This window comes from Chelmon rostratus, chromosome 18 (genome assembly GCF_017976325.1).
Source record: "Chelmon rostratus isolate fCheRos1 chromosome 18, fCheRos1.pri, whole genome shotgun sequence".
Classification (NCBI taxonomy): Eukaryota; Metazoa; Chordata; class Actinopteri; order Chaetodontiformes; family Chaetodontidae; genus Chelmon; species Chelmon rostratus.
Genome location: NC_055675.1, coordinates 14,810,557 through 14,830,715, shown reverse-complemented (window position 1 = coordinate 14,830,715; position 20,159 = coordinate 14,810,557). Strand labels below are relative to the sequence as shown.

The window sequence follows — 20,159 nt, the reverse complement described above, 5'->3', positions numbered from 1 at the left end:
CAACATATAAAGATATCATATAACGCTTCTTTATGTGCATAGCTACATATGATGAAGGCATAGAAGCACAAATTAAAATCACATGTGATATTATGAAAGATTAGAGTAATAGTAGTCTATTAAATATTTGCCATGGTTCATGGTGCCAAGTTTTTACAAAATTCTTATAATTTTCCAGAAGGAACTAAATCCATAAAAATATGACTGCACATATTATTTCTTTAAAGGTTCTGGATGGTGACTGTGGGTCTCAATTAACTTAAAATCTGCTTTAGAGGTGAAATGATTAGTCGATCCATTAATTTACAGAGCTTCATTTTGAGTTCCTTTTAGCTAAAATACCCAAAGTTCATGGGTTGCTGCCTTTCAGATGTGAGCATTTGCTCCTTTACTTCTATCTAATCTATGACGTTAAACTAAATAACTTTAGAATTTTAATTGCTGGTCAGACAAAACAAAAGCAATTTGAATATATCAACTTGTCCACATATTATTTGACATTTAACGACATGAACAATCAATTAAATGGGATCATTGACAGGCTAATTGATAATGAAAACAACTGTTAGTTGCCTTAAAATGAACGCATTCTAACAAAGCAGAAAGCGCACCTGCAGTTGCAGTTACACCGAGATGTAACCTGCACACTAAACTTTGGCATTTAAACGCCCCTTTTACCAGCACAATTTGGCTGTCACCGTAAAAAATCGTTCTGGTCTTAACACGCCACTTGTCTTTAATGGCTCCCCTTTTCTTCCTCTATTGTGCCACATCTATTTCTGTGTCGGTCAGCAACATGTCAGGACGTGCCCGAGCCTCCACCTGCGCGCAGAGCACTCCGTCCTGTCGGACTGCAGTGTCTCTTTAAAAGGCGATCCCATGCACAGGATCCAGGGGGCTGGCCCTTGATCGACTTGCATGCGCGTGTCTGTGTGTGTGCGTGCGTGCGTGCGTGTGTGTGTGTGTAGCGCTGTGTGGAGAGCAAATCGAGATACAGTAGTAACCCAGAGTGAGGTGGCAGTCTTATTCCACATCGACACTGACTTGCCCCGCACACATCCTATCTGTCTCTGCATCGCGGAGCGCACTTGAGGAGCGAAAGAGGAGAGAGTCAAGATGGCATCTGGAAGCGGTCGTGGACAATCTGGGATCTAGTCTCTGCTGGGCTTCTTCTTCTTTATTCTTCTTTTTTTTTTTTTTTTTGTTTAATCCCACGGAGCGCAAGTGAGTGGCTGTGCAAGCTATTTCATTTTAAAGTGTTCGGAGCGGATTTGCTTCCCAGGGAGATGGGGTTTGAGCACTTTCTCCTCAGCCATTGATCTCCAGTGGGTGGATTCAGACCCTTGCACCCGGACGGGATTTTGTGTAGATCTCCTTATTCATGTGCAAGTAGTGTTTTATCACTATCGCTTCGTTTGTATCTTTGAGTTATTTGAAGAAGTGGTTCATTGCAGCTTCACTGGCAGAAATAGGTTAAAGTGACACTCTCAGCTGCCGTATTGTGTCTCTCAGGCTGTACTGTAACTTGGCTCTAACCGATTGTGATGGCTGTATTTTCTCTGTCTTTATGTCCTCAACAGGCGGTAATAACTAAGTTGCTCTGAGCCCTGTTGGGACTTCGCTGGTGTGGAATAGCAACAAAGGACGGGAGCGCGCATTCATGGGACGCGACTTTGACAGCTCTTCATTTCTTGTCTTGTAACTTTATCACCTGGCAGCGGGGGCGAGATTGTGACTGGAGCAGGAGATCATGGCCGAGGCTCCGCTCCCCGACCCACTCCCGGACTTGGACGTGGCCATCGACCCGGACTTCGAGCCCCAGAAGCGGCCCAGGTCTTGCACCTGGCCGCTGCCGCGACCGGACTCGAGCGTGGTGAAACCGGAGAGCCATGACACAGATATCATACCCGAGGAAGAGGATGATGAGGAGGATAATGCCACCCCCACGGCCATCAGTGTCAATGGCTCTGGCTTGGCGACAGAGGACCAGAGCAGCAACAGCCCCGTAGCCGACGGAGCGCTCTCCTCCCCCGGCCAGGAGAGCGGCGGCTCCCCGCTCTCCACGCACTCCCCGACGGCCACATCTGGCGCGCTGACCCCCAGCAGCTTGGCTGCCCAGCAGACCCCGAGGAAAGCTTCCTCTCGCCGCAACGCCTGGGGTAATCTCTCCTACGCCGACCTGATAACCAAAGCCATTGAGAGCGCGCCGGACAAGAGACTGACACTGTCCCAAATTTATGACTGGATGGTGAGATCCATCCCCTACTTCAAAGACAAAGGCGACACCAACAGCTCTGCAGGGTGGAAGGTAAGAGTCTGTCCCCACTCACCCACCAAGCCCCCCTCCTTCCTCCATCAAAACAAAAACAAAAAGCATGTGGCTTGTAAACCCACTGACGTACACACACACACAGACAGACGCACGCACGCACGCACACAATTGTGCCAGCGCGGTCGTGTTTTTACGAGCGCCTGTTTGGAAAGTCTGGCACTCATTATTCCTCTCATTATCATCCTAATGGAAATTACAGATCAGACCGAAAACGTCGCGCAAATGAGAAAAAAATCACATCGGGGAGGCATTTAAGGTCATTAATCTCTTTAAGCAGCGTGGGGTTTGGTGACCTACACATAATTATCATTTAAATTGACCAAAAACGTGATGCCTTGCACTTATTCCCAGACATTTAATCAAAGAAGGTTGTGGAGTTTTGATTGAAATTGCCTTAGATGCCTCCCCTTTGTCTATTTTATTTGACGTTTAAGATGAGTTATGTGCAGGCTTTTCCTGTGAGGCCACAGCCACAGTCACATGGCTGGAATTAGAGCAAACAGAAACGTTGTAACCGGTTTGTCTGGAAACACAGTAGCCTATTTAGAGTGACGCAACCCTGTTTAAGACCCAGAGAATGATGCAATTACATAAGACAGTTTACTGAACAGCAGCTAATCCATTAATAGGACAAGGAGCTCAATGTAAACAAAACCATTTTAAAGTAATGCTGCGTGGAAACAAGTGTGAATCCTAAGAAAAACCCTCCTGAAGGCATGACCTCCACCGTCATCTGAATCCATGCGGTGCACTTACAGTCTTTTGTGGTTTCTAATAGGGAGATTATTCTGACATTCTGGTTTTATCACTTCATGTTTTTTCCCCTTTATATTAAGAGGCTAAATTTCCATCATGCTACTGTAACCACAGTGGTATTACCCTGTTTGCCATTTGTTATGTAAACCTTGGCAGGGATCTTTCAGCCTCTTGGGTCAGGTAGGCAACTGCCAGGGTTGCTGATCTTGCCATGAGGGAATTACATAACCGCTGGGTTGCTTTGAGTTTTTTTTTTTTTTTGAAGGCAGCTATCTGGTCACCCAAAAGACATATAGAACAGGAATGAGGGAGGCACAGAAGTTCAGAGAGCAGAGATTAACACCCATCAGAGGCTGAAGGACCAGTCCCATGGGGGTGTAGAGCCTATAGGCCATATTTTGTCAGGGCGTCTCAAGTTTTGCTATGTGATATGCTTCAGTGAAGAGCAAAGAGGGAGGTTGTGTGCATTGCCCCACCAAGTCAAGGCCGGGTTCACCGTCACCATGCAGGGCTGTTACTCCTGGAATTTCGGGCATGAGGGCCAGGCTGTCGGTGGTTTAGTGTTACGCATGGTCTGTCAATAAATCTCAGGCTGCAGCTCACAGACCATGCCTTTTTTTAGTTTTCGTATAAGAGACTCCTTTCATTACAGACTCTAGTTGTTTCTTCGTCAAACGCAGAGGTGTGGCAACCCATAACATCACAAATGAGTACAGATCAGATGGAGCGCATCTGCAGAGACTTTTTGTTGGGGTAATAGATCTCCGCTGCTCCTAAGTGACGAGCAGGTTCCTGAGCAGCGAGGCCCAAGCATGACACGAGCTGCAGTTAGGTTTTAGTAAAAAGCCAGTGAAACCAAAGACGGCCCGTGGAGCCAGGTGTTCAGGGGGCTGCCTCTGTGTGGGGACTTTTTCAGAGCCCCCTCTCTCTCCATTTCACTCTCAGAGACGCTTAGGTTTCAGCGGCACACAGAGCCGGGTTTGAACACCTACAGTTTCATGCAGCCAGGGTACCTTTGTTGAGGAGATTTGCTGAGCAAATCCCAGTAATCCCCCTGGGTTTCTCTCCCAGGTTCCCTCTGACGTCACTCTGTTTCATATCTTTGTCAGTTAACCATTAGCCCTGCTAAATGTAGGTTAACACAGCTAAGCATAACACAAGGAGATCTTTTATAACCTTAGATTGTCTTTAACCAGGAGAAGTCCCTGCACAAGCTTTTAATATGAAAACAATGTTTGTTCTCTTATTTGTTCTTACACGGTTAATAGCTCAGCATACAGTGTGCCAACCATCATTTCAGCCTGGCCACAGTACTGTTGACTGGCATCATCATCTGCTCAGATTCATAATCACATTGATTTATTCTTGGATCAGGCAGTTCCAGATTTAAATCAAAATTTTACCAATTTAAGACTATTTCATTAAGGCAAAGTCCTTGTATGTAGGCTTGTGCTTCTGTGGAATTTAACATATGAGAAATGTGGCTTCTTTTGATGAATGGAAGGAAAAGCTTTGCAAGAAATCAAATGTCTTTCTCAAAGTGAAGCATCAAGTAATGATTTGTATTGTTAGTGAAGCTCCAGTATTTAGCAGCACTCAAGGATCTCCTGCAGTGTTTTAGAGCAGAGGTGTCCCTCTGCTAATAACAATGTATGAAATAATATACTTTTATGAGAAAAAAAACATTAACCAGGGGTGGTATATCACACAGCTATTCCAATGGACAGTATTTATTGATTGTGGTTATTGTCAACTAAGTACTAACTAAATTGATCAAAACATGACAGGAGGTCATGCACACGTTTGCTGCACTTTTGTCAAAATCTCCTTTTAGTCATAAGTAGTGAAAGAAGTCAGTCATGATAAACAAATCAAAATCATTCTTCCGTGCTGTTAAGAGCTTTCAGCATTGGAGCCTCTCTTTTTTTTTAGCACCACACATCATACCAACACAGCCTGTGTTAGAGTTTTCCAGCAGTCTGTTTTAGAGGGGCAGGTCTGGTTCGGAGCTGCTGAGATGTGTGCCAGGAGAAGCTTTGGTATGGCGGGGGAGTGACGGGCTGTATCTCAAAATAGCACCTGTAAACATGCCTGTAACACGCCGAGTGTGTCTGTGTGTCTATCACCTGTGCGTCTTTGCATAATCGAAAGATTAGCTGCACCTGTGTGTATTTGCGTGCAAGCTCACAGGCGGGTGTATGCATCTGTGTGTGTGTGTGTGTGTGTGTGTATGTGTATGCAAGTATTCCTTGGCTGCACTGAACCTTGTGCTCTAGTGTTACTTAACCCTGCTGTAACATGCTCCCTTATCCCAGCAGCTGCCCATCACAGGCCAAGACCTGGTTATGTCACAGTGATCCACACAAATACACACAAGTTTTAACGGCCACACATGCTCACATTCATGGCACATACAGTTCTTTCAAACTCAGATAAGTTGACACCTTGTGTGTTTTTAAACCTGCTATACATTCCCACACAGACAGACATGTTCAGACATACACCGGGCACGTGCCCGGTCATGTTCAGGCTTATCACCAGGGTTCATGACTGTGAGCGCCTGCTACAGGTCTTAATTTACAGGGGCCTGAAATTAGTTTAACTCATTAGAATTAATTCATTACATTAATCTTTAAGACCCTTGGGGTCTCAACGAGTAGTGATCATTGCCAACATGAGGTTGTTGTTTAACAGGCACATTAGTCTTGATGTCCTTGTTTAATTGCTGGCTTATTGCAGGTACTTTGTGTACAGTCCAAAACAAAACAGTGAGTCATGAGCACAAGTGTTAGACACACCTTTTCTCATTCGATCTGTTACTTTACAAAGAGGCCAAAAAGCACAGGTTCATCTGTGGCACAACCTTCACACACACACTCACACAGAGGCTACCGTGCTACCCTCACGGCTACACATTCCCCCATCTGACTTTGTCTGGAGGCGTATGGAAAACAGGCCCTAGTAAGCCTGCCGAGCATGTTGATTATCATTTTAATGGCCCAGCACGCTGAAAGTGTTGATTCTTTGGGGCTGAAATAATTTATCGTTCCTATCAGAGCAGGACGGGGGTTGACAAAAGGGAAGGGGCTGCCAAAAAAAATAAAGAATAAATAAAACAACCTTAAGCTTTTCATTGGCTGTCAATCAATGCAAAGCCGGTTGAGCTTTATGTGAGCAATAAGATCCTGGAGTCAGTCATGAACATCCCTGTAGGACATGGCTACTAGCAGCTTTAATTTAAACTGTATATGAGATGACTGGCTAGTAAGGAAATTCTTATAATGCTGAAGAAAATACTCAAAACAGGGACTGTCTGCATGAGTTTGGGTGTGTGTGCGCTCAGGTACTCAGAATACAATCTGGAGGCCTCTCAGATGCAGCTGGCACTGTGCCAAGCTGAAGGAACTGAAGCAAAAAGGCAATAAAAAAGGGGAGTGGAGGGGGTCGGGAGCAGGGGGGGTGAAGACAGTAGAGGGAGGAGAAGGGAGGGGGGAGCTGAGGGAGTAAATTAACAAGCTTTGCTCGAAATTGGTGTATTACAACTGCCCTCTGGCTGTGATTCCCAATGGAGGGGTGTGTGGGTGTGTGAGGCTAAAGGGGGCGATGGGTTATGGGAACGCACCAGCTCCAGACACCCCTCCAAGTCTGAATAGTGTCACCCTGAGCAGTCAACCTCTGTATGTAGGAAAACCCCCAGGCTCTGTTCTAGTTCCATTTCCAATCAATGGACACAGTTTTACCTTGGATGCCTGAGGAGTTTGGCTGCATCACAGTTTTACATCTGAAAATTACCTTATATGGCCAAAAGTATGCAGACACATGAGCATTACACCACCCCTCATTACAAAACCATTTACATGAATCTGCAGCTATAACAGCCTCCGCTCTTTTTTGAAGGCTTTCTGTAAGATTTTGAGAACCTGGCTGCAGGGAGTTGCTCCCATTCAGCCACTGGAGCTTGAGTGAGGTCAGCCACAGCATTCGGTGATAACACCTGGCTGGCACTCAGGGCTCCAGCTGATCCCAAAGTGGTTGGATTGGATTGAGTTCAAGTCTCTCTGGAGCAGAAAACCACTATTTCTGCATGGATCTCTCTTTGTCTCTTTGTGCACGGGGGCACTGCCATTTTAAAAATGGGGAAGAGTCTTCTTCAAACTGTTGCTACAACATTGGAACCTATGATTTTATGTTGTAGCATTACTTTAAATGAATAGTACAACATATCCACAAATCCACTTAATTTGCCTTGTTGCCAAGAGTTAGCGAGAAGATCAATACTGCTGTCATGTTTGTACAGTAAATATGAAGCTGCCATCAGCAGCCTTTGACTTACCTGAACACTAAGACATCTCATCTCATCAACAGAAGTGTAAAATGATGTGGTTTTATGGTCAGACGGTTTGGTAGGCATATTTTATTAGTGTGGGCCAGAGCTAGCCTAGCTATTTCCTCCTGTTTCCAGTCTTAATGCTAAAATAAGCTAAGCTAACCGATGACGTCAGCTTGATATTTACTGCACAGACATGGGACTGGTATCAATCTCTTCGCAAGGAAGCAAACATACTGTCAAGGTACAAAACCCAGATCAAACGTTTGTTAAGCAGAAGAACGTGGTCAGGGGCGTCCATACACTTATGGCCATCGTGTGTGTTAGCAGGTGTGCTATCTTTTTTCTTGCCTCTCTGTCCCCCCACCTTCCTCTGTCTCTTTTTCACTCTCTCACTGTTTGACCATCTGTTTGTGTGTAGAAGTGGACACAGAATTTGTCAAATTCTCTGTCACAATTATTACAGGCTTTGAAACTTGCAGACATACGCTGATCTAGTTGACTACTCTGTTTTGAAGTCCCCCGTGTGCTCGTGTATGTATCTGTTTTTGCAGAAAAGCCAATTTTTGGCTCTCTCATTGGTTTTCCCATTATTTTCCACGTCCTCACCATCCCAACCATGTCACACTCGGCACGATCTGTTCTCCTCAAAGACACTTCTCAATTATTCAATGCGCTCGGGATGAATTCAGATCACTGTATTAATTTTTAAGAGCCTGTTCTTGGCTAAAGGCTTACCCTCTTTCACAGTTTCTATCTCTCTTTCATGGCTCTGACTCCTCTTTTTCACTCCACTCTCATTCCCCCATGCCATCCCTCATTATTTTCCTGCCAGCTCCCTCATTTGTCTGGATGTAAAACACTGTGGTGAGCAAAAACAAGCCATCCCCCTGTAGCTCCTCTGAAGCCCAACTCTTGAAATCTGGCTCTAATGAATGGAGATAAATCTTGGGCCTCTGCTCTTGTTACGCTCCGCACTCCCTCGACTCCTTCTTGTCTTTTTGTGGCCATCATGGTAACGCTGCAGCATTTTCTTCTGAGACACTTGAAACATCATGGCCACACTGTTGTTGTTGTTGCTGTGAAAATATGCAGATTGTAAAAGAAATGAACAGTCTTAAAACCTCGATGTGGGCCAGCTGGGCTGGGCTGTTTGCAGAAATCCCAGAGTTCGAGGCAGATTTTCGACATGACTTAGAACTGCTCTACATGATGATGATAGCTAAGGGCTGACGAGACACAGGATTTATATGGTGTGTGTTTTCTGTGTGTCTGAATGTGTTGAACAGACACACGCACACAGCAGAAGAGAGACCAGTTGTCTGCACATGCCAAGTCCTTGATAGCATCTAAAACATAAACACTTTTGTCTCACACACTGATTACATGTTAAAGGTCGTGGCAGGATTTAAACTGGTATTGTGTCTCATGTACAGGAACCGGACGTTCTTGCAGATACACATCACGCAGACACACAGAGTAACTTAAAGGATTGAGGACATTTTGGGACATTTGTCTTTTTGCTTTCATGCCGAGAGTTAGATGAGAAGATTGGTACCTCTCATGGCTGTACTGTCAGTATGAAGCTACAGCCAGCTAGCTTAGCTTAGCATAAAGACTGGAAGCAGCAAACTTGACTCCATCCACATTGACACGTTGTGCGTACCTATCAACAAAGCTGTTTCCAGTTTTTGTGCTAAGCTAAGCTTCTCATCTAACATGTATAGTAGTTCCCAAACTGCTCCTTTGAACATATTACTTACTTTACTTGTGTATTTATGGCAGCTGTAGGGGAGTTTATTAGCTACCTTGTTAGTCACCGTGCTTTAGGTGAAATCTGTGTTAGTAAGCAAAAACATCTCATTGTGTAATAGTTTATTAGTGATAGTGAGCTGAGTTATGTGCTGATGCTGTAATTTTCCACAGACGACATGAAAACCAATCTTAGCTGGAATTTTCCGAAGGGATTAACTTAAACTTGCTCATTACTGTACAAAACCAGAGCTAGAAGAACTATCACGTTTCGGTATCTTTCCAGGGCCTGTTGAATCACCAACATTTCTGATCCTGCTATGAAAGCACCCGCACACTGCAAAACAATTGCTCAGCGGTTTATACAACATCAGATTACACTGATCTTTTCCAACTGTTGGTGCATGAAACTAGTGTTCCAGCCAGATAACCGTAGCAAAGCGCACAGCTGAAGTTGCAAGAATTCATCAAGAGCTGTGCGAATGGAAACACTGGTCGGTACAGTGGGCAAGAAATGCACTGTAATGACAGAAATTCACAAAACAAAAAGGGGATGTACAAGAAGCATAGATTTCTTTTTAACATCCTGGACAAACACACAACACACCAGCTCAGTATGGCAGAGGACTGTAGTGGTTTTTCTAGTGGTTAGAGACTAGTCTTTAGCTGGGGCATCAGGGTTAAACCTCTGCCTGTCACTAAAGTGTCCTCAAAAACAAGTCACTGACTTCTTCCCAGCTCTAGACTTGCTGATCTGGAGTTGAGCCTTGATCTTTGACCTCTCTCGAGAAAGGTTAAGCAAAGGACACGTTTCTCTCTCTCTCACGATCAATAAATAATGAGCGGCAGAAAAGCTGTAGTTATGTCAGAGAGAATGCAGAAACACCAGTCTGACTGGAAAATTGTGCTGTGGACACGTTTCTCCAAGACGTACTGTTTAAAATAAATAAAAGCTCGAGGAAACCAATAATTACACCTCACCCTTGGCTCAGGTTGCTCTGTCTAGATAAGATATCTCTGCAAATACTACATATGCAAAACAGAAGTGCAAAAAAAACAAACTCTGTTACACTTCTGCACACAGTGTTTGCAGAAGTGTATTTTTGTTTTTTTGAGGTATATATGTCAGTTAAAAATATTTAAGTGAAAGTGAATTTGCTGAGCATTGCATTGATACATCATGCAGCATGCAACTTATTTTATGAGCAGCTTTAACTGTGACGGGACTCAAGGCTGGCCAGCATAATGTCTGTAGTGTGTTTTACCATCAAGTGGCCCTGAGCTAAGCTCCTGCTGTGGACTTTCTTCTATAATAAATGTGTTATTCATAAATTAATGGTTAGACATTTTAGGACAAATGCTTCTTCACTTTCCTGCCAAGAATTAGATGAAAAGATCAATGGCACTCACCTGCACTATAAATATGTATTTGTATCTTAGCTTAGCATAAAGGCTGGAAGCAAGGGGAAACAGTTAGCTTGGCTACGAAGACACTAAAATCCAACTTCCAGCATCTCTAAAGCTCACTAATTAACATTCATTTCATCTGCACAAAAAAACGGAAGTGTACAAATGAAAAGTTGTGGTTTTTACGGGTTATGTACCAGACTTTGTTTTGCCCAGGACCCCTAACCCAAGAAGCCTCCAAGTAGTTACAGGTCCCATCCAAGAAACAGGCAGGTAACCCCCATAAAATGGCAAATTGCTGTTTTTACATTTCATTTTATTTTATTTTTTACCTCTGGGCAAAGCCAGGTTAGGGATTCTATGAAAATAATCAGCGAGGGGAGGAGGGGCTAAATCTCAAACTTCATGTTATAAAAATGTAACATCCTCCCCAGAGTTATTAATATTTCTATTTATTATTTCTATTCTCTGGACCCTCCCCTTGAAAAAACTGCAATATAAATAATGTATTTTTCTATCCTACTTTGATTTGGTCAGCTGCTAAGTGTTATTAAGGTAAAAATTTCATTCTGCTGGCTGCAGCTATATATTTACTATGCAGACGCGAGACTGGTATAAATCTTCTCATGTGGCAAGGCAAGACAAAAAAGCGCATGTCCCAAATTGTGTCTATCTGGTGGGACAATGACAGAGGACAGATAACTGTCATCTTATCAACTGTGCCACATACATTTTACCCTTCTTCTTCGCCTCCTTCCTCCTCCACCAGTTGCTCTCCAACCCATTTACATATTGATACACCAAACAAAGCAGTGGACTTGAATATAGTAAAGGAAATGTTTTGTTTATATCGCACAGGAAATGGGCAGTGGAGAACAGGAAGTCTCACTGGGCAGAAAGCGAGTCTTTTGAAGAATGCAGTTAATGATTGTGCCATCCTCTCGACGGCTTTATGTGTGTGTGTGTGTGTGTGTGTGTGTCCATACATACAGCACGCACAGAGGCATGCATACATGTGTCGCGGGGGAAGGGAGGGGGGAGTTGTTACTTGTTTGTCTCCATAGCAACTGATAACTTGTCAAGCAGGTGGGGGGACAGCTCACAGTTTGGGTGACAGCTGATAACAGAGTGACCCACTGAACACATCTCCCCTCCCCCTTTGCTTATACATGCACACACACAGACGCACGCACGCACACACACACAGTCAGATTGCACATACCTCCGATTCTGGCCTTACTTCTCAGTTTCTCCGATAACCACATTGCTGAAGTGGGCCCCTTGCCTCTCGGCCACCTCCTCCTCTGTAATCGACTCCCTCCACTACACACACACACACACACACACACACACACACACACACACACACACACACACACACACACAACCCACTTTTTGTGTGCGTTGCTCAGCCATATTTTCACAAGTCATTAATAGTGCATATATTTTTTGAGGCTGGAGTTGCAATTAACAGCAATGCTTTTGTGTTTTCTGGGGGATGCAGAAGCAGGTGAATGTCTGAGTATCTGCCTCTCTGTCCTCCGTCATCATTTGAACTCTGTCAACAGTCATCTGTGCGTGGCTGATTTGAAGTGATCATCTCTGAATCTGGTTCGCCGATGCGAGTCTTGGCTTTTAAACTTTAATTTGTTTTCTTCTGAGCCTGTCTCTTTCAATTACACCACTCCACCTATCCGGCATCACTGAGCCTGCAAAGGATGGGCTGAGCTACTGTTCCTGATTAAGATTTAACCGACTACAATAAAGCTTTCTGTGCCGGAGGAGGGAGACAGAAGAAGAAGAAGAAAGGTGGTGAATGCAGGGCGGGGGTGAAAGCGATGTGCTGCTGATATATTGGAGGAAAAATCACTTTCTAAAGTCTTTCTGTGTTGCTCTTAAAACCAAGATTATCTGCTTTCATAACCACACCTGTCAATAGTTCAGGTACTTTCCTTTCAAGAGCCCTGCAGTGAGTGTGTGTGTAGGAAACATTAGCAAAGTCTGGAAATGTTTGTTTGTAGCTGGAATGAAATGACACAAAATCCTGTATTGTGTTGATCTTAAGACTCATCGTTTCAGCTCTAGTTCAGTCAGAAAATGTCCAAAAGTAGTGAAAAACAGCCAGTATGAGTCCTATAGCCCAAAGATGATGTATTCAAATTGCCTTTTTTCATCCAAATAATTCTAAGCTTAATTTTTTATTGCATAAGATAAAGAAATGCAGGGAAGTTTCACATTTAAGACACTAGAATCAGCTCATTTTTCCTTGAAAACTAACTAAAACCAAAAATTGATGTTCACAGTTGCTGCAGAAGTTATCACTGTCTGAAAGATCAGCACAGACATTTAACCTGATTCCCATGGTTTAGCCTGTTGTGCGTAGCCAATGTGCAGTTTTACATTCTCCCCAGTTTTTGGAGTTGCGGGTGGAAGCTCTCCAACCACAGAGACGGCACTCCCAGATTTGATAAGCAAAGATTGAGAGTGCCATCGAGCAGCCAGCCTGCCAGCCACCTGTTCTACCCACAGGCTTTCTGTCCTGACACACAGGATTCTCTTGTCTCTGTGAAATCCTATAGGTCGGAGCCACGCATGCAAAGCGTGTCAGTTTCTGGTATGAATTACACAGCTCAAGATGTGTTGATGTGTCTGTACACACGCTGAGCTCCAATGTTCCACATCATCCATGCATCATTACAACAAGGGAATGATGTTTTCAGTTCTTTCTGGACATCTGATAATAGTTCCCATAATGTCGCTGTGGTTGTTTCTCTGTGCAAAATGCAGTCTCTTTGTGTGTGTGTGTGTGTGTGTGTGTGTGTGTGTGTGTGTGTGTGTGTGTGTTAGCCTCTCAAGGCCCACTCAGATGTTTGCATGTAGCTGGCGGTTCACAGTCCATTGTATTACTTGGCCTCAAAGTCCCACACACACCAGACTCTTAGCAGTAATCCCACTCTTCATGAAGTCACAACTATGGCTGTGGACTTCAGAGATTATGTGTGTGCGTGTGTGTGTGCATGTGTGGAGGCGGGTTACTGTTGGATGAAGGCGAGCCATTGTTGAAACCGCTTTAATGACTGAAAGAGAAAGACGAGGCTGATGGCTGCAGCTGAAGTTTCATCAAAGAGCGCGTGTTTATGTATGCATCCGAGCACGCTGAAAGGTTCTACATAAGCACAAAAGAGAAACATCCCTTTTGTTTGTCTCGTGTTATTTGTGTTGTCCACATGTAACGAAAATTAAACGTCAGCGTTTTTAGGCTTTTGTTCTCTACAAGAACTTCCAGTTTTTATGCTTCTTGTCCTCTCAGGATGAAAAAACTAGGCCAAGTCGCAACCCAGATTAGGAGGTCAACATGGATCTGAGGAGCAGGGCCTCCTTCCTTTTTATTTCTCCCCTCCTCTTGTCTTATCTGTTATCATTTATGAGGCCTAGGTAAACCTCTGTGTTTGCACACCTGGGTTTTATAAGCGAGAGTGGGGGAGGGAGGGGGGCTGATAAGGGACAGCAGATATGCCTGCAGAGCACAGCAGCAGCAGATACCGGTCGATCTAATAAGCATACTCTCCTGTGTGTTTGCTGACAGTGCACAAACTGACTTGACCTTTAGCCAAATAATTTTTGGACAAGTTTGTTTTATTGGGAAAAGACTTGAGAGCTGAAGAGCTGACAGGAGGATCTTGCAAATGAATTCAGCTCTTTTAAGGCTGAGGTTGAGACTGTGGAGTAAGTGAAATCCGACTCCAGGGTCGTGGGTAGGGGCATATCTACCTTAAGCTGACGAAGGGAAAGGTCAGAACTTGACTGCTGGCCCAATAACCCAGAGAGAAAAGTTTCTGTTGGACCTCTCACCCACAAACCTACAGCTGAAAGCAATGAACATCTTCCACCTTCTTTCAAATATTCTGCTCTGTTGAAATTCAACATGACAGTGTTGCATTTGATGTCCAGGTCTAAAACACAGACCGTACACCAAGGATATGCGACCAAGGTTACCGGGTCAAATCCTTGGACTGGCTGGGCACATATGCAAAAAACTGAAAAACGCAACAGCTACTGAGGAGATGTTCTTGAGCAAGGCGCTGAAGTCTGCAGAGGTTTTTGTCTTTATGTTCTTTGAGAGCTGGAACGCCCGCAAAAAAAACAAATTATGCTCTCTACATCCATGCAACCGCCAGAGTCTGCTGACATATGTTTTTCAAAATGTATCTATAAATTTACTCACACACAAACTTGTGCAAACCTGACAGTGTATACAGGCTCCCAGTTCAGTGTAAAGAGAACCACCTACATTTCTGCTGTCCATGTCCATTTATTCACTGTATTTGCCCCTTAAGAAGTACAGTAAGTGATTTTAGGCTGCAAAAACACCTCACTTCACTCAACTGAACCTCTCAAGTGACGAACAAGTGTGACATTGTGATGTAGCAATTGCATAATGGTGCTCAAGGTTTTAAGAGAAGTCGTGCACGCTTGTCTTTGCACCGGTTAGAAAAGGCATAAACTACTTTCTCAGAAGTAATTACTGAAGACTTTTCATGTTGACCCAGGGAATCTGAATATGCAATCTTTAGCCAATAACACTGAAAGGAAAATGCTGGATGAATAGTTAGAACGCTGTGCTGCAACCATTAGTGAATGCATGTTGTAGCAGATTTCTCTCTCTGCTTATCTTTGTTCTTCTGTCTCTCACCACGTGCCATGCTTTTTTTCTATCTGATGCGGGTAGCTGGGCAGAGAAAATGCCCAGCAGTGTGTGTGTGTGTGTGTGTGTGTGTGTGTCTGGGTCTGTGCGTTTCATTGCTTATGGGGGCATGAAATCGCTCCAAAGCCCAGAGGCACATTGGGCACAGCTCTACCCAGACACAGTCTTCGTCTCTGCTTTACCCTCGGTCCTTCCCTCGTCTTCACCCTGTGTGGTGTGTTTGTAGGCATTATGGGTGCATGCATGTGTGATTCCTCTCAACTTGTAGCTCATCCCTCTGTTCCCACGGCGACCTTCATCCCGACCAGCAGGCCATCTGTCCATCAATCACTTAGTCCCTCTGTGCTGCTGAGGAGAGTAACCGATACCCAGAGACGCTGACCTCAAGACCTGAGGTTCTCAAAATGGCTTCACGGCAAGGACAGAATACCGAATGCACACATAAACACACATGCACATTTGGAGGGAAACAGGCATGCACTTGTATATACATAACATGCATACACATGTAAAACTGCAGTATACAAGCTGCAAGTGACATCCAGTCAGAAAAACTGGGCTCATTTCTTATTTCCACACTCTGCTCCAGGAATTTGAATACGAAGGGGCCCTGATATAGTGAAGGCTTTGTGTTCACTCTGAATATATAGGCACGTGTGTGTAGTACTATACGCAGAGGGGGCTGGGCTAATGCAGGGGAAAGCCCTGGCCTCAGCTGTTGTTGTGCATTTCCCCCCAGAGAGATCCTCACTTTCCCTGCACAGCCAACTTTCTCTCCTGCTTTTCTTTCTGGAGGAAGCCTTCAGGTCACTGTGACACGTTAGGACTTAAAGCAACAGGGTTGAGAATAAGAAAGTGGGCCTGACACCTTCTGGCTCCTCCTCCTCCTTCGTCAATCTCCCTCCTTTTCTTCGGTCAGCCCCTCAGCATACTAGTGGTGGGGGAGGGGTACGTACAGTGTTGGAGCTCATGTGATCTGGCTTGGAGAGTCAAGCGAGCAGACAGTATGCACAGTCCCACCCTGTTACACTGCTGCTATCTATGTAAAATACTCTACACACTATAGGCGACACAGCTGGTGATATACCTTACATCTCTGGGAGCTTTTGCATCTTGTCTTTCCCCCTTAGTCCTGTTGATAACAGGACAAGCTTTTTTGAGGCCAAAAGCATTTATCTACAATGTGCATGAAAAATTTTAAATGTTGGAGCTGGCCCCTCAGAACTGAAGCATTGGTGCTTTCATAACCTTGACTTCCATGTTTAAAAATCATACTGAGGGAAATTCCCTGTAGAAGAAGCAATCACAGAGGAGCGTGCGTCCTTTTGTTTCATTGCTATTAATACTACAGTACTAGCTACACCTGCAGCTGAATGACACAAGTTCAGGCACAATCTTTCTTGATTGCCAAAATGCATTATGGGAAATGTAGGCTATAACTAACTCAAACAGAAGTAAAAATGGCAGGTTGAGGAAAAAGTGGCAAGAAAGCAAAAACCTGATGTATTGAATGTGAGGCTTGAAATTCACTTTAAACTCCTGGGTTCTGTCGACTAACCATGTAATTAACACTCACAATGAGCCTGACCAGTACTAGATTTTTGAGTCCAGTACCATTTGATATTCGGGAGTTTTCAAAAACACAACATTGTTTTTAACATTCATGCCAAACTGGACATTTTACAGTTGGACATATTACGTAGAGGAGACACTGTTTCTAAATGACCTCAGACCTCGTTTGGCTTTTTTGAACTGCAACTTCTTGCTCTTGCTGACATCTACTCTGATACTGATATAGCTGAAATAAGCTGATATCGGCCATAATATTGGCCTGGCTCGTTTATTGGTCTAGCTCCAGAGTGCAATGTCAGCAGCTGCCACTCTGATATGCAGGGGGCTATATTTTGCACTGAAACATTCAACATCTGTTAAGGTTTGAGGCGAACTAGTTCATAAAATGTGTTGTTTGACCAAGATGTTGCAAATGTCCCCACTTGAAGGCAGGGCCAAAAAGTCTGGGGATACAAGGTTAACAGTCTTATGGAAAGTCTTTCTGTTTACTACTCACCTCCACAAATGTCGCAATCGCTACCTGAAGTGGACATCAATGTCGTGAAGCAACAAAAATTGCCCCCAGTTCCGACATCAGAAAGGTGTATGTGGTTGTGGGGGGTTGCAGGTGTTGTTGCAGGTGCAGTTCGGTAATCTGACTTTGTTTGAAACTTACAAACACCTTCACACCTCAACCTGAACACTACAATGTGTCCTAGTGTGGTCTCTTCACTGTGATTTAATTGGCCGTTCAGACTGCACGGTCACACCAGACCCCCAACTCCCTCGCTTTCAAAATACAGCGCAATTATCCCGGACACCTCACTCCAAGTTGAGTGCTGCTTGTTTTTGTTTTTTTGTTTTCTTTTTTCAAGTAGACGGGTCAATATTGGTCAGGAATCCATTTTCATATGAGCACTTGAGTCAATATGTGCATTATTCATGAAGACCCATCACCCCTGATTGGCTCAGCTGTCCATTGAAAAACAGGGAGACACACTGGGTTGGGGGGAGGGGGTCTGGACCGCCAGTGTGAGACAGACCTCTGCTGACCACTGTATCCTCTGGGATGGATTATTGCTGTGCAGTGACATCACTGTGTGGTTGAAAAGCTTTTAGTCTGATTAATGTACAGTGTGTGTTTGCATGTGTGTGTGCAACAGGACCTGTGAACCAGATACAGATCTGGTGTGCGAGAGTGTTTTTGCATGTGAATATATGCGGCCGCCTATATGTGCTTTAACTGACTGTGTGCACGTTTAAATGTGTTTGTGTCTGCACACCCAATGATTCAAATCCCATTCTGTCCCATGGCACCATATTATAGCTTTTTGTCCTTCCTCTCCTTCCCATAATCCATCATTTCCAGAGTGTTGGCTCTGTTGTGGGAGCTGTATAAGCCTCCATCTCTTTAAATATGGGTTAGTGTGCCTCACGCTGCCTCTCTCCACCTCCCCACTGCCCCCGCTTTTTCCTTCGTTTGCTTTTCTGGGCTTTTTTTATTGTCTTGCTTTGGAGACTCTTTTTCCTTCCTTCCTGTTTTTTTGCCACCACAGCAAAACGGTGGCACATAGAATAGAAGAGAGTAGAACAGAAATGCATTATCTCTGCTGGGTTTAAAGAAACACTTATGTAAGCTTTTCTCTTAAAGCCTGCAGTTAGTTGGCTACAGGTTGAACTTTCCGTTTCATTTGTTGCCAGGGATGCCCTCATCCTTGTGGTAGCATCATGCTGTCAAAGGTGTGTGTGTCTAAGTGATGTGTGTGCACGTTGTGTGTTGTGTAATTTGGCGTGCGCGTGTGTTTGTGGGCGCGAGTTATCTCAGTGTCTCTGTCTTCAGGCAGTGTTTGGCTGAGCTTAGTGTTTCTCTTGTCAGTCACAGACACCTACAGTAAATCTTGTACACTTTTATCGATTGTTTTATCTGGCGCAAAGTCCACATTTTTTTTCTTGCTTTTACAAAGATAACAAGGAAGTGCAGATATAAACAGAAACTCTCATGCTGTAACAGATCCCCTTATCATGGGATTATGAGGTTTAGCAGCTACTGTATGAGTCGTCATGAGGTGGAGGACTGCTAAAAATGGACAGCACCGAGCATTTCACTGTTGTTGAATGGAGACCACAAAGCCCAGAGGGGTCATGAAACCGAATTCAAGTTCAAGCAAAAAATCACTAAAAGCTTAAGTCATAAGGTGTCTTCAAAACAGCAGCAATACACTCTGCCTCTTTTGATATTTTTGAATGGCTCTTAATGACGTTAAAGGACTATTCTAGAGCGAGGAGGTGGAGCACAGACTTGTCGGGCTCAGAAAAGGCTAGCCTGGGCCTCGGGCCGGGAAAGGAGCAAGGACAAATATGGGGCACTAATCTACTCTTTCACATTAGCCAGTATTAGCCTTCATCTGTGTCGCAGTTGTAGAGCCATGAGACACCGAGGAAGGAACAGCCACTCGTTTCTGTGTGCCTGCGCCTCATTTTGCCTCCACGCTTTGCCTCTCTCTCTTTTCTCTCTCAGCCTCACACCCTTCTGTCGCTTTCTTTCGCTCATTTTCTGTGAGTCTCATCTGTCAAGCTCACCCTTTCTCTCTGTGTCTCTCTCATTCTCTCTGCCCCTGTATGATTACTGAAAACTGTATGGAGACAGTGCAAGAGCTCCACGGAGAGCGGCCGATGCCATTGGCTGGCTGGCACTCCACCCCCACTCGTGATTGGCCGCAGGCCTCAACGTAAGATTCAATCAGCTGGGTGGAAGTGTATGTAGGTCAGTGTGTAGCGATGTGAGCCTTCTCTCTCTCTGTTCCCCTCCTCCACCACCTCGGTTTGGTGAACCGGCTGTTGTGTTAATTGGCCACGTTCCAACTTTCAAACCCAGGGAGACTTGAGGCGAGAGAGGAAAGGGGGAATAAAGGAGGGAGGTTAAAAGAGGAAGGGAAGTTGAAGAGGCGAAGGGGGAGGAGGAGGAAGAGGGCATAGGAGCATAGGTGGGGGGAGGGAATGATTTAACATGGGGTGCCCTGTTGCACTCAACAGTGCAATAGTACAGTGTGTTAGTGAGTCAAACACACTATCCAAACAGACAACTCCTGGCAAATATAGCAGCTCAGGGTATTTATTCTCTCTCTCTTTGAATGTGGAAAGAGATGAAGGAGAGAGAAAAGGCAGATCTTGAATAGAGGGTGGCATGAAAGAAGGGAAAAGGGAAACAGAACGGGATGTTGGCTCGATTTTGGCTTCGTTTACTCTGCGAGTTTCCCAGCTGCTGGCTCACCACCCAGACGCTAATCACAGGGCGTCCTCACAAAGCCATGGACCACAAACGACTTAGA

The 20,159-nt window shown here is 44.6% G+C and overlaps 1 protein-coding gene across 1 annotated transcript in view; it reads left to right on the top strand.

Moving 5' to 3' along the window:
- The first annotated feature begins 1,031 nt into the window (after window positions 1–1,031).
- foxo3b (forkhead box O3b) overlaps window positions 1,032–20,159 on the top strand; it is a 43,957-nt gene continuing 24,829 nt past the window's right edge. Inside the window, exons 1-2 of the mRNA XM_041958672.1 lie at window positions 1,032–1,224; window positions 1,581–2,308. Coding sequence (XP_041814606.1) covers window positions 1,751–2,308 — 558 coding nt within the window. The 5' untranslated portion in view covers window positions 1,032–1,224; window positions 1,581–1,750. The remainder of the gene's footprint in view (window positions 1,225–1,580; window positions 2,309–20,159) is intronic.